The sequence below is a fragment of the Lepisosteus oculatus genome, chromosome 3 (assembly GCF_040954835.1).
Source record: "Lepisosteus oculatus isolate fLepOcu1 chromosome 3, fLepOcu1.hap2, whole genome shotgun sequence".
NCBI classification, from domain to species: Eukaryota; Metazoa; Chordata; class Actinopteri; order Semionotiformes; family Lepisosteidae; genus Lepisosteus; species Lepisosteus oculatus.
The window spans coordinates 50533441-50547860 of record NC_090698.1 but is presented as its reverse complement, the minus strand read 5'-3'; the positions used below and the strand labels follow the sequence as shown (position 1 = coordinate 50547860).

The 14420-nt window shown below is 34.6% G+C and overlaps 1 protein-coding gene across 1 annotated transcript in view; it reads left to right on the top strand.

The window, feature by feature from the left end:
* Positions 1–11959, top strand: part of LOC102694857 (A disintegrin and metalloproteinase with thrombospondin motifs 19) — a 119589-nt gene extending 107630 nt beyond the window's left edge. The window contains exons 22-23 of the mRNA XM_015366082.2: positions 2361–2538; positions 6148–11959. Coding sequence (XP_015221568.1) covers positions 2361–2538; positions 6148–6299 — 330 coding nt within the window. The 3' untranslated portion in view covers positions 6300–11959. The remainder of the gene's footprint in view (positions 1–2360; positions 2539–6147) is intronic.
* The last annotated feature ends 2461 nt before the right edge of the window (positions 11960–14420 follow it).

The window sequence follows — 14420 nt, the reverse complement described above, 5'->3', positions numbered from 1 at the left end:
ACTGTAAAGATAGAAGAGATAAGAGATAAAATGGTCTCAGTCACTTGCCTAATGTGAACAATGAAAGAGGAAATGTAAGGACTGGCCTATCCATGTATCCCCTCAGGAAGAGGGTGGAGTTAGGACCTCAGGCTTATAACAGGCCTATTGGTGGTATTAGTATAAATGCTTGGTGTGAAGCCCCAGGGGCAGCAATATCACACTGCCTGGTGGCTACACTTTGAAATGGAAGCTTGACAGACTGCAGGAGCTCAGGCATAGGTTTCATTGCCTACAGCCATCTCTAAATGTGGAACCAGCATTGTTACCTGCTGGGTAGGAAAGCTTTATGAGACATGCTCTGTGTTGTGAACTCAGGATGAATAGCTTTTCAGCCAACATGCAATTATGTCCTTTGTGTTCTCTGCACTATGGAATATATCACCACTAGGTGGTGAATTGTTTTCACTACCATTTCTATGCCCGCTATCCCATTTATGTATCCTGTGAATTTTATGTAAACTGCATGAAAAAATACAGAGGTACTGTATTATTCACTCTAATCCTCAAAATCATTTTTACAGTGCTCTCCAAGAATATCTGGGACAATAAAGTCCAAGCTATGTTAACCTTACAGTCATGTCTTCATGATCATGAGATTAGTATACTGTAAGTACAGTATAATATACAAATGAACAAGTAAAAGGTTTATTCCAAGCTGAAAAAAAGAAGAAAGAGAACACAACATTTCGGCCGTGGAGCCTTCTTCAGGTGTCAAGGCTCCATGGCCGAAACGTTGTGTTCTCTTTCTTCTTTTTTTCAGCATGGAATAAACCTATTACTTGTTCCTTTGCAGCCTATGCATGCTGACGCAGCTACCCACCTGAACTACTACAGTATAATATACATTATATTTTGGGGTAATTCCATACAAACTTTCATCATATTAAAACAAGTACTTTATGTTCAACCCAATGGTTTTAGGGAACTAAAAGTATTGAGACACATTGACCTCAATGTGTAAAACTCAAAATTTGGTTGCAGTTTGCTTTGACAGAATAACTGCATAAATGACCACTTTTGGAAATTATTTACTAGTTCTGAGGGTGTACACCAACATTCTTTCTGCTTATATCGAAGAAAATGATACCATACATCTTGGGTGGTGCTTCACCCAATAGTTTTTTTTTTGGTCACAATGACCCAATACCTTATCAAGGAGTTGCGTCCTTGAAATCAGGAGTCAGTCTCCAGATTTAAATACAGTTGATTATATATTTTACATTCTGGAGAAGAAATTGAAACGCTTATTCAGAACAATTCAAGATTAGGTATGAATTCAATCAGACTGTAGCAAAGTCTCAAATGGTTTAGTGAGCTCAGTGGGTTGCAAACTTCATGCAGCTATTACTTCTAAGGAATATGCAACCAAAAACGGATTTTTACTCCCTGCACTTTGCATAATGTAATTGTACTACTATTTACCTACAGTCTTTGGCATTTTAATAATTTACTGTTTATACCATGCTCTAAAATGCATCTATTCTGCTTTGAAAACAAAATCAATATTAAGACAAAATACCACCTTTAAACATTTAATTAAAGATTTGCTAGGTTCATAACTTAATATTTAAACAGTGATAAACATTGGAAAAATTTGTGTTCCCTACTGGGCAAGAAGATACTCAGATTAAAATAGTGAATTACTGTATAATGGAAAATGAAAAACAATATTCTACTTTAAATAAATTCTCTTTTTTTCCTTTCTTAGCAAAATGTTTTCTTTTTTAAAGTCATACAATCCTCGGAGAATATCAAGGTCACATTTGTCAAAGGAAAGCACAACACTGAGGCCACAGGAAGCTCACTAGTCTGTTTTGTTATTTTTTCCAACTCTCCCATGTCTATAATACTGTCTACCTACATTAAGCACACATATTTTAAAACAGTTCTGTTTCAACAAATGAAATTTTAAAAGTGCTACAATATAACAAAAGGTCACAAAAAACAAAAATGTGCAATATAGTGCTGCTAATTCTTAAGAGCCAATTAAGAATTAGGAAATAAATGTGTATTTGCATAAAAGCCTCTTGCAGTATTTCTATTTTGACATGTGTATGTATCATAATATTTCATAAGTATATAACCTTCATTTCCTTTTAATTTGCTTTTGATTTATGTTTTAAAACAATTTATTTTTATTTCTCATTTTAGACTTTGCATTCACCACAGGCTTAAATCAATACATTTCATCTAACAGTCACATTGACAAACATAGGTCCTTATATAATCTTTTAATACTGCATATTTTTACAGTTGTAACTATGAGCCATCTTTTGCTTAAACTTGGGGTTGTAATATAGATATACTTTACCTTGCAGTGCTCAGTTACCTGTGGAAAGGGGATGCAGTCCAGGGTGATTCAATGTATGCACAAGATCACAGGACGCCATGGCAATGAATGTTTCTCATCCGAGAAACCTGCAGCTTACAGACCCTGCCACCAAGAGCCCTGCAACGAGAAAATTAACGTGAACACTATCACCTCTCCAAGACTAGGTGAGTGATGAACAATAACATATGTTTTGTATACTTATCAAAACAATTCATCCCCTTCCAGTGAAGTCCCAATCTGTTATGTATTCTGGTGAAATACAAATGGTGTTTACTCATTTTTTTAAAGGTAACATTTTAGTCGAATTGAATGCTGAACCTAAACACTTTCATGAGTGAAAAAACTTAACTGTTGTCAAAAACTGCAAATGAAAAATAAAAAAAACACTAACTGCATAAGTAATAATTGCATAAGACCCGGGGTCAGTATTTGGTGACTTTCTTTTGTCTTTACTGTATGTCTCTGGGTGTCATTCTTTTTTGATAAATCTCTTTGAGATACTAACTTTGCACTGCAGGATGGTGCAATTTTCACCTGTTCTTCACCTATTCAAACTCTGTCACATTGGTTTGGAATCATTGATGAATATCAGTTTTCAAATCTTGCCACAGAATTACTGTCAGATTCTAGTTAGGACTTTAACTGGGCCATTCAAGGACATTCACATTCTTCCTTTTAAGCCACTTCAGTGTACAATAGTTTTGACCTTGTGCTTTGGGTTATTGTCCCCCTGATAAAACGTTTTCATCCCAGTTTTAGGTCTGTAGTAGACTAAAGCAGGCTTGTGTGTTTTGCCTGTTCTTTGCTCCAGCCATTTTCCCCTCAGTTTTGACAAGCTTTCCAGTTTCTGCTGATGAGAAGCAGCCCCATAACAAATGTTTGACCTTAGGAGTGGTGTTTACTGGGGGATGCACGTTGTTGAGTTAGTGCCAGATGTAACGGTTTGCATTTAGATCACAAAGTTTCATTTTCTCTCCTTTAAATAAAACCTTTTGCCACATGTTTGCAATATCACTTAAATGCTTTAATATGTGTTATTTTTCACTAATGGCTTCCTTGTTGCCACCCTTCCAATGGGGCCATCATTTTGGAGAAAATTAGATTTTGTTGAGGTTTTGACATTCTCTACCATCTCAACCATTGAACTCTGTACCTCTTTTAAAGTGACCATTGTTAGACACCCCTAACCAGTTTTCTCCTTGCTGGGTTGGTCACGTTTGGAAGGACTGTCTAATCTCAGCAATGTCTGGGTTGTATGACACACCTTCCCTTTCTTAATGATAGACATCACAACAGTCAAAGGGATATTCAGTATCTTCGAAATGTCTTTACACCCAGTTCCTGATCTGTGTGATACATGTCTGATATGTGTCTTTTACAAATTTATTTCTGAGGTGTTTTGAAAGTTCCTTGGTCTACATGGTTGAATCCTCACTCCCTGATATACAGTAGGTGGCTTACGAAGAGAGGTGTATTTATTCTGGAATCATGTGAACCACTGTCATTGGTCAGAGAGGCCAATTATCAAATTGTGTGACTTGCCAAAATAATTTGCTCACTTTAATTTTAGGATTTTCAAATCGTTACCAAAAGGGGTGAATACCTATCCAATCCAAATATTTGTATTTTTATTTTACAGTTGTTATTATATTATTTATATATCATTACAATGTTTTCTTTGTCGTTTTGCTTTTACCCATAAAAATGTTAAGCTTGAGCATTCAAGTACTGATTAAAAATATTTTTATTTTAAAAAATGTGTACACATTATGTGTAATTCAACAAAATGGGACATCATTGAAAGGGGGTGAATATTTTTGTAATGTTGTAGATACTGTATGTTTAACCATTATTCAAAGTTCTGTGACCATGAATATGATTGTGCAAAGAAAGTAAATTCTAGCTGGTAATACACCTAATAGAAAAGCAAATAAATATATTAATATTTTCTCTGTATTTTTCAGTGGTAGGAACAGGGCTTACCGTAGGCACCCATACATTTTCTAATCATTTTGTCCAATAAGCTGGAGTCTGAATAGCCAGGGGCTATTTAATTGAAATTTAATTGCATCCTTACATACTGTAATGATAAAAAGAAATACAGTTGCTAACAAATGTGTACCTGCTTTTGCAGAGCACTGGGTTCGGAAACAGTTGTTTTCCCAGACACTGAGAATTATGAATTATGTTTAATAGACAACCATTTATTTTGTTTCTTATTGATGTCTGAAAAGAGATGTCTATTTAAATTTCCACATTACTTAAAATAGTCCACAGATCAAAAAGGAATTTTCCTTAGTCATAATTTAACAAGAGATTATCAAAGTCAATTAAAGAAGTGAAACAGTGCTATTATGCCTGCACGTGTTATAATGTTGAATTAAATATCTGGCAGAGTCATTCCCAATAGAACTATTCCAAAGTTACATCCATTATAAATCATATATTAACCATTTTAGGTGTGGTGAGGCACAGTAATAACATGACAAAGGTTTTCCAAGATTTTAGAAACCTATTAACTACGCAAAACATATGAAGACATACCGAATTACGGTCATAACAAAGTTATTTGTGTGATATTAACTGAAATGCAATGTCATAAACATGCAGCATTCCCATACTGATTTTGCAGAGATGATATCAAATTTAAGAAGCATTTTTGCAAACGTTGTTCTTAATGTTCTAATGTCTTTGTAAATCCATCAAGCACTCCAGACAAGGTCTTAAAAAAGCTTTGAACAACTATACTTTGTTTCTAAGTCATATTTGCATCTTTTACAAAATGATAAATCTTCATGTAAACATAACAGATGTTTTTATTTACAAAATACAATTTATATAAAAAGCAATATATTTGTGTATATTGCCTATACAAAGTAAAACTGTGTACATCTGTTTCTGTATATTGAGATGTGGTGTGTTAAGATAATACCTCCAGCGCTGACATTTACCCTTGTGGAATCTGTATCTCATTTAAAAATAGACGTGCAATCTCAAAAACCATTCTTAAATGACAGCTAAGTATATAAATCAACTTGTCTCTTTTAATTCAATAGTAAAGAATTAAACAGTGGTCTAGCAGTCTTCTATGTAGTTTTCTTATGTCTTTTTATGTCTCTGGCAGACATAAATGTTTATTAATTTTTGTTTCATTAAAGATCCTTACTTATATAGTTATATCAACACTATGGCACTAAGTATATTTTATGTGTTTCAGTAAACAGCTAGTGTGAGTGGAACAGTATACATAATTGCATACTGTTAACAAATTTAATAAATAAATCTTGTTTTCTTTGTAGTATGCTCAATTGTTAAAGTATACAAATAATAGCAGGGCCTAGGCTGTAGGTGAAAAGAAGCTCTGTATCATCTAATTACTGTATATTTGTGGGAAAATACAATTCTTTTTTTTTCCTTTCAGTATTCTCAAAATATAGAATTACTAAAATAATGCAATGAAAATATTAAAAAACGTATTTTTTGTGCTGTCTCTTTAAGTGGTCATGTCAGATTTCTTGCACTCAGCAATGCATTTAGTGACACCTAATGGAGAAAAAACAACTATGTTAATGCAGAAAGGCTGATTCATAATTTCCAGACCTGTCTGGACGTTGTAGGAAAATAAGTGATATACTAGTAGGTAGAGTCACTTAACTGCCACACATTTCTACTGAACATTTTCTTTTTCAAACTCCAGTTGAAAAATGTTGACCAGTGTAATCTTGACAAAAACATCTAAAATATATGTTGCACGTGTTTTTCTTCTTTTTTAGCTGCCTTAACGTTCAAATGCCTGCAGGATCAATGGCCTGTGTACTGTAAAGTGATCCGAGAAAAGAACCTGTGCCAAGACATGAGATGGTACCAGCGCTGCTGTGAGACATGTAGGGACTTTTATGCACAAAAAATGCAGCAAAAGAGTTGACGACAGTATGAGAATTTGTTTGAAATTCCACCATTATTTATATCAAGAACATGCACACAAAGAAAACATCCCTTTTCAAGCACACATATTCTGGATAATTTAAATGGTGTAATTTATTCTTATAGTCTGTGGATTGTTTCTGTTATGTCTGTTGTGTAGTGTGTGAAAACAAAAAACATGCTGTTCTATGAAAAATGTAAATGTTTAAAAGCAAATGCCACTCTTTCAGAAATAGCACATTTATTTCAGCCTCGTTTGGCTTAGCCATAGAGCAAGATGTTCTATGGTTTGTAACAGAGTCAGCCCAGATTATAATGTGTAGCTCAGAAATGAAATGTGATAACAGCAGATGGCCAGAAAAGAAAATGTGCTGAGTTTTATAAAACCGTGTACTGATATTAAAGATGGCTGCATATAACCCTATACATTTTATATTAAACAGTATTGGTGCTTCTCAAGACTAATCAGACATTACAGTTAGCATCCCTGTCATATATATCTATGCACAAAAGAAACTTAACATTCTTGTCTAATGGAACATAATATATTTTAAATATTTTAATCATAGATCCTTCCATCCATTTTCAGTAAATGTTTTATCTTTAGTGGCTCATAATGAGCCAGATCCTAATCCAGCAGGCACAGAGCCATGGGGCTACACTTTTGATGGGACACAATCCATTGCAGGGCACACAAACACTTGCACTCACACATACTGTACTTGCATATGGGGGTAATTTAAAGATGTCTGTTAGCCTGGACAACATGGATTTCAACTGTGGGAAGAAAATGTAGTTTACACATAGATGTTGAACAAAATCACAGAAAATGTGAACAAACATACATATCAAAGAATCATGATATGGTTTTTAGTGTGAGATACAGTATGGCACAATGTCAAAATGAAAATATAATTAAGTCATTGTCAGGAATACCATCCCTGTGTGCTAACACTGTCCTGGCATTATTGATGCATAGATCTGATGAGCCTGTGGGCAGAATACTGTAGGATATTCCACATCTGGACTGACGATGCTCTATTAGACATAATGATCTAGCTATAGGAAGACATTTTTGCAAAGGTGTGCCATTTTAATACTATCCCTGTGTGGTTTGTCCTGCTGGAAAATCAACACATTTAGACTGACCTGCTGAGGAAATTAATAACTTAAAGACTCTGACAATTTATCACTAAGCAGTAGGCTTGCCCTCAATGTGTATACTTACAGTATGTTAAAAGACATTCTTGCCCATGATATCATTCCTTCACTACACCACATATTGGCTTCAATAATACACCAGACACTACAACAACCCCACACATTGTCACCAATCACGTCTGTCAAGGACAAAACCACATTTGATGGGAAAAACACACCACCACTCTGCAGCCCACAGAAAACAGTGATTCCATCTCTTCTCTGTGAGCGCGTTTCCCCTTGAATAGTCTCCAAACATGCAGATTATTTTCAGGTAGATTGATGAGTACAGTTGTTCTTGTGAAGTGTGACTCCAGTTTGAAAATTCAGATGGATCAGATAGATGTGATGTAGTGGACCACCGTGGTGGCCTCTGCCCTCAACAATATGGTGTCACTCAAAGAGAAGGTTTCTTGTCTTTTCTGGTCTAGTCTGCTGATTGTTCAAGCTGTTGTAGAACGTTTTTGCAAAAAGCCTAAGACTGTGTTTTGTTCTTTTTACAGCACACTTTAAGGTTAAATATGCAGAACATATTGAATGCAAACTATAGTATAGTGCCCATGGATGATACTTATTTTCTCATTAGTAATAAGAATGTGAACATTACATTCTTATTTTCTGCACATACTGTACATGAGTGGTATAAAGTCATGCTGAAAGCAGAATGAGCAAAGTCATTGAAACATAAAAAATGTTTTTAAAAATGTCTGGGTGGATATTTTATATTTTCTAACTTGTCCAGCCATTTATTATATCCTTCACCATAACAGTGCATGAAATATATTAGCTAAATTCTGTATTTGTGAGGTGCAACTTTAAAATATAAATTAAGCACGGTCCCAGTTCTAGTCTGGCAAATTTCATGTTTTTATTATTTTATCATTTCAAAGTTGATGTAATCAATGCTACTGTAATTCAGAAATATTCAAAGGGGAAGCTGGTATCCACCCATTCTCAAAATTATATTTCAAGACATCAATAAAAATATAGTGGTTCATGGAACAGGTACAATATATTTGTGACATAACTTAATTTTTTTCCTTCAGTTTGATTAGAAAACAGCAAGTATGAGATAGTTGTAAAACAGTACAAGTATAAGATTACAGTGTATGTGGAGTATGTGCAAAATATGTCTATCATCTAATAGTCAGTTTGTGAGAATGGTATTGGGATGTCATTTAATCAAAATGCTATATAAATGGGTCAAAAAAGGAATTGTTGGCTGTATTTAGGAAAATAGTTACAGATGTAAAAATTTCAGCAACAATAGAGTGCAACTTCTTTCACTGGCACTTGGAACTTTAGTGTCACCTGCTGGCTAAAGAAACACATTAAGTCCTTTGCCTCAGATAGGGGGCAGCTTTTCAAGTTTTTTTCAAACTTAGTTTATGGTCTTATCAAATACATTATCAAAGCATTTGAGCTCAAAGGTTGTTTGAAATAATCTGAGAGGAGTTTTGTTACATGTGGCTTCTAATATTATGAGGTTTTACAACAATTATCCTTTGTAGAAGGTATTTTTACATCAAGGTTTTGCAGCTTCTAGCATTTCAGGTCTGCTGTTGTTTTAGTGTGAGAAGTCGTTTTTAATGACAAGTGGATCCGGAGGAGCTGGAGCTTTATGAAAACTAATTTATTTGCTTTCTTTTATTTCAGCCTCTTGTAATTTATGGATTTTAAGAGTTGTGCAATACATATACATTTTTTTCCATTTTATTATGAATGTTATTTGCTTATCTGACACCCTTATTCAGGGCAATGTACAAACTAGATTTTATGTAACGACAAGGAACTATTGTGCAGGTGATGATGAAGAGGCGCTGTCTTTATTATACTGATTTTCCTGTTTACTCTTCCATTTAGGCCAGAACAATGTTAAGAAGGTAATAAAAAAAACAAGTACGATGCTTAAAACTCAGACAAGTCTGAGGTATTTTGAATTCATTCCATAAGACCTGTCTCCCAGAATCTGTGACTTATAGAACTGTGTACTTTGGAAGGTAACTGTAAAAAACCTTTAAATGTAACATTTGATTTTTCCATACTTACTTAACCTGTGTTCTAGGTACAGGAATGACTCATTTTCCAGTCCATATGCTGCAATAAAGATTATCAGTTGCCAGTCATTTTAAGCTCAACATGGGGACAGAAAGACATAATAAAACACTAATATAGCTGCTGTAATAGCCAGTTATTCTCATAAATGGCAACCTGAAAATGGATTTTTGCTGCCTAGTGAATCCTAAAATCATTTTTATCAATGTTTAATTTTTTTTTAATTTAATTTTATATCATATTTAACATTCCTCATTCTCCTTTGTGACAATGGTATTGAGGTCACTTACTGCCACTAGGATTCTGTAATCCCTAATCATTTACTACTACTAAATATAAGAAAATCATATATTTATGATTTACAGAGATACAATGAACCATCTGTATTTTCTTGTTAATTTCTGACTTCTGTGAAAATGTGAAATTCTGTTCACATTCTTTTCCCTTTTCAATGGTTTATCCCAGTGACAGATTAGGTTTAAATCTCGTGGTGGTCTGCCAGAAAGAAGGGTTTAAAAGAAATTGGTATTAAATGGGTAAAGAAAAAAAATGCTTCATCGATGCAATTTGAGTTATTCTGGGTTACAGAAGCTCAGGAAGGGTTTTTTGTTGGAACACTTATTCGGCTTAACAAAAATGTCTGCTGGGCATTAAAACATGAAAAACTAGTGAAACACAATTTAGATTAACTATTGTATTCTTTCAAGGTAATTTTTTACTATAATTCTTTTTCTAATATTTCACTTTCTACCTGACTGCCAGTGGTTTCATAAAGTAGGGCAAAAATGAATGAAACTATAACATTCGTGTTAAACAACATGGGTATACAGTATAAGTATTGAGAGTTGTTTGCAGAGATCAGATAAACAAGGCTTTGAATTAAAACAGATATTTTATTTCAAAGCCTTTATTTCATTAAATGGTTCATGAAGCTCCAGGAGCATGATGTTCTAAACAAAGAAAAACATGCCTTTCTCAGAATCTTCCTTATCTGCACAGAGAGGTAGACCCTAAATACTTTCCTCATTCCACTATGTTAGAGTCTCTTAGTATTATAGAGTGTCTTCTTTCTATGGACAGCTAAGTCACTGCTGAACTTTGCAGGCAGTATACACTGTAGCCTCAACAGTGTTTTTAAGAATGTGTAAGGAATGTACTGGAATGCATTACCATGTACCCCGTAGAATGTTGGTATGAATAAAATACTGGTATAAAAATAATCAGAATTCTGATAAATAATATTAGGATAAAATAATTTTGTTGTATAAGTATATTTACTTCTTGTGATGAATTAAATAATAATAAATAACAAATGTATTTGCAAAATCTTCCAAAACACCAAAGAAATTAAATGTACAATATCAACAAAGTGTTCTTGGCAGCACCTTCTACTCCCTCCATCTAGATCTTTGTTCTTCTTGAAATAAGAACTGTAAGTCATCACAATGTATGACCTCTTAAATTTGAACAGTTTTACTGTTAGTGTATGTTCTGTTATTGTAGAAATTCCATGCAAGGGTTCATTTAAAATCAATTAAAGCTTGAAATACAGTCTAAGTTTTTCTAGGCATAGGATCTCTCAGCAAAGGCAATATTAATCTGTAGCTTACTGAATTCAGGCTGAAACACAGTGGCACCATTAGGAAGCATAAAGGGAAAGACCCTTTTTGAATTACAAAAATGTAACTGGTATTCTTCTGGCAAATGTTTAAAAAACTAAAGGGAAACTATAATGACACTTATAGCTAGATTGTTATTCACATTATTTATCTTTTCAGCAATTATGTAGTTTTATTTATTTGATACACCACTTGCAAAGGTAGTGTTGTTTATGTATTATGGCATGCTCTGCCACATATTAAAATATAAAGTCGTGGTCTGAGCTTTAAAGTTGACCTGTTGCTCAGCTGCTCTACCGTTAAATAGGAAAATAATCTGCTGTATATCATGAATACATTTCACAAAATATAAAAACTATTAATCTTTTGGTATTGTGTGTTATTCCACAGTCTTTACTTGAATAAACATATTTAGAAAAAATAAAATAATAAGAAAACACTGTATATTTTTACACTGAATTGCTGTCGCACTGGTTTAGACTTGAAAAGGTCTTCCATCAGGACATCTTATGGTGCATGAATACTGCTTAATTTTATCTTCTGTTACTCATATGAAAACAAGATGTTGATAGCTCAAAGCATTTGATAGGTATGATATGAAAAATCTACTCTATTTCTGTTATGACTGTTATGCTATGCCTACGTTTAGGCTGTTTCTTGTTCAGTTTGTAGCATCATCTTTGGAAAGTTTTGCAGGTGTGTGAAACTTTGTGTGGCTTCAGTTTTCTTTCTGTGAAAATACGCTCTGTACATGATACATATGATGTTACATTTTCAATAAAAAAGAACGTAGTATTCATTGAATGTCTATTCTCCATTATTTCTAGCTCCTGTTGCTATTGGAAATAACATCTTTGTTTAGAAGAAAAAATGCATATTGAAATATTTTATATCTTCGCCATTTGTGTTTGGTCACAGTACCTCTATCAGTTGACCAAGTGAGGTATAATGTATTACCTATATGCAACTGATGAAAAATACCTGAACGTATCACTTATGACATGTTTGTGCTAATTTCAATAACTACTTTTGAGTGTTTCTCGGTGTACTGTTCTTGAAATCACAAAGATGTCAAAGGATTTTATTTAGGCAGTTTGCCTAAAAAAATGTCAGCCCCAAATCTGCATTTCAGGGTAGATTAAGTGCTTACTCAGGTTTTTTGAAGGAAGGTCACTCCAACATTGACTTCATTGTGAGACATCAGGTGACATCATTGTGAGAGTGTTCATTGTTTATTGTTTTGACCTCCCACTTCTATTTATAGTTGGATGTTATCCTTTGTTCTGTTACTTTATTATAAAGTGTAAGGAAGAAAACAAATTGGGCATTGATTCAATATCCCTTAGTGACTAACCTCTAGTCCACTGATAGATGTACGATCCATACATTTTATGAAATGATCCTGTTATTACATAGGTTACATTGAGCAGGTCATCAGATTAAGACCACCTCTAATAGTCTTGTGCTTATCAGAGAACACAGCTTCAGCAGCAGCAGCAGCAAAAACTAATACCTGGGAAATTTGTAGTTTTTAACTGAAAACAGATTGTTTTCTCAGACTAAAGTATTTAAAACACAAATTTTACAGGAGAAAAAATGAATTTACCTCATTTGGTAATATATTTTTGGTCACGTTCACATTTGAGTATGGCAAAGCACAAGAAATCTGATAATGTATAACAGTGAAATTGTTTCTGTATGCACATTCTTTATGCAATTATGAGATTTTATTACTTTACGTTTTCATGCTCACAGAATGTGTAAAATTCACATCATTCAACTCACTAAAAACACTATAGGAAATTTAAATTTAAATTAGCATAATCACTACAGCATTTTCATCTACAGTGTATTAGGCTCTGGCTTTAACCCTAGGATGCAGGACTGACAAAAATCTAGACATACGGTATCATTCACTTTGAGTCTCTGAGATCCAGGGTTGCATCATAGGGTTAAACACACACCAGGTCTATGTATTTGTACAACACAAATCATTGACTCTAAAGCTTTGATGGGAATGTACTTGTTTAAAAGGAGTTTTAAACAAACTTGTCTTTCCGTAATTCCTTGTACCAATCTATAACCTTTATAGATATATCACTTTTCTTGATTACTCACTTGTATGTTTCATTTTCTCAATTGGTGTTTTCTATAACAGACACAGACCTGCCTAAAGAAAACCATAAACTCCAGCATCCAACCAATCTGGAGTACTCAAACACAGTCCCCGCCAATCACAAGTTCCAAGGGGTTTCCCTTTCCTTCTTCCTCTCCTTCTTGCTGGCATCCTAGTGCTGTAATCCAGGTGCACTGCGGAAGAAGGAGGTCTGAGATTCCTCCTTACTTCAGGATGCCTGCATCCCTTCAATGGCTCCTCTGCTCAGCTCCAGGTCTGCACTCCTGACCTTCTGCTCAGGTTACAACCCATCTTCATCAATGGACCCTTCTCGATACTCTTGATTCCAGTTCTCCACCCCTACACTTGGCAATCATCACCACCACCCAGTCAGTGGAGTAACTAGGCAACACTCAGTTCCAGCTTTGTATCCCTTGCTTTGGTTCAGGTTGTCACCCCACTGCATCAGTGGAATCACAGCACATCTCTTTCCCTGTTCTTCCCTGCTCCCCTTTTTTTCTTCAACCTTTTCCTCTTTGCAAGCAGGGCCGGATTTCCCATTAAGCACTGTAGGCACAAGGCTTAGGGCCTACGAAATGTTTAGGGCCTACAAAGGAGGGAAACACTAGTAACTAACGGAAAACGAGTTGAAACAACATGCTTGTGATCGACTCTAGGTGCTCCAAATCAATAATCATACGCCATCTAGCAGCAGTTTTAGAAACTTAAAAATATCGAAGTGATGATCGCTCCATCAATCACGTGGTTTAGCATCAGAATAGTTTAAAGTGCATCATGTCAATCGACATAGTTCAATTGGCCTTTACCCCTCTTTTTGCACATTTCGGAGTGAAAGATCCTAGGGCCTACAAACACCAAAATCCGTCCCTGTCTGCAAGATCTAAATCTTGCAAATTAACATCTCGGCAGTAACATACACTGTAATAAATGGCATTTTCTTCCCCAAATTAAATTAAATGAAAAAGAAACGTACTAATAATTTCATCATTACTTTGTGAGGTTAGGTACGTTCAGTATGTGGATTCTTGCCCAGAGTAGCATCTTCAATGAAGGGCCTTAAATTTCTTCTCTGATTAACACGATGCACAATGCGTTAACAAGTCTTCTGCCT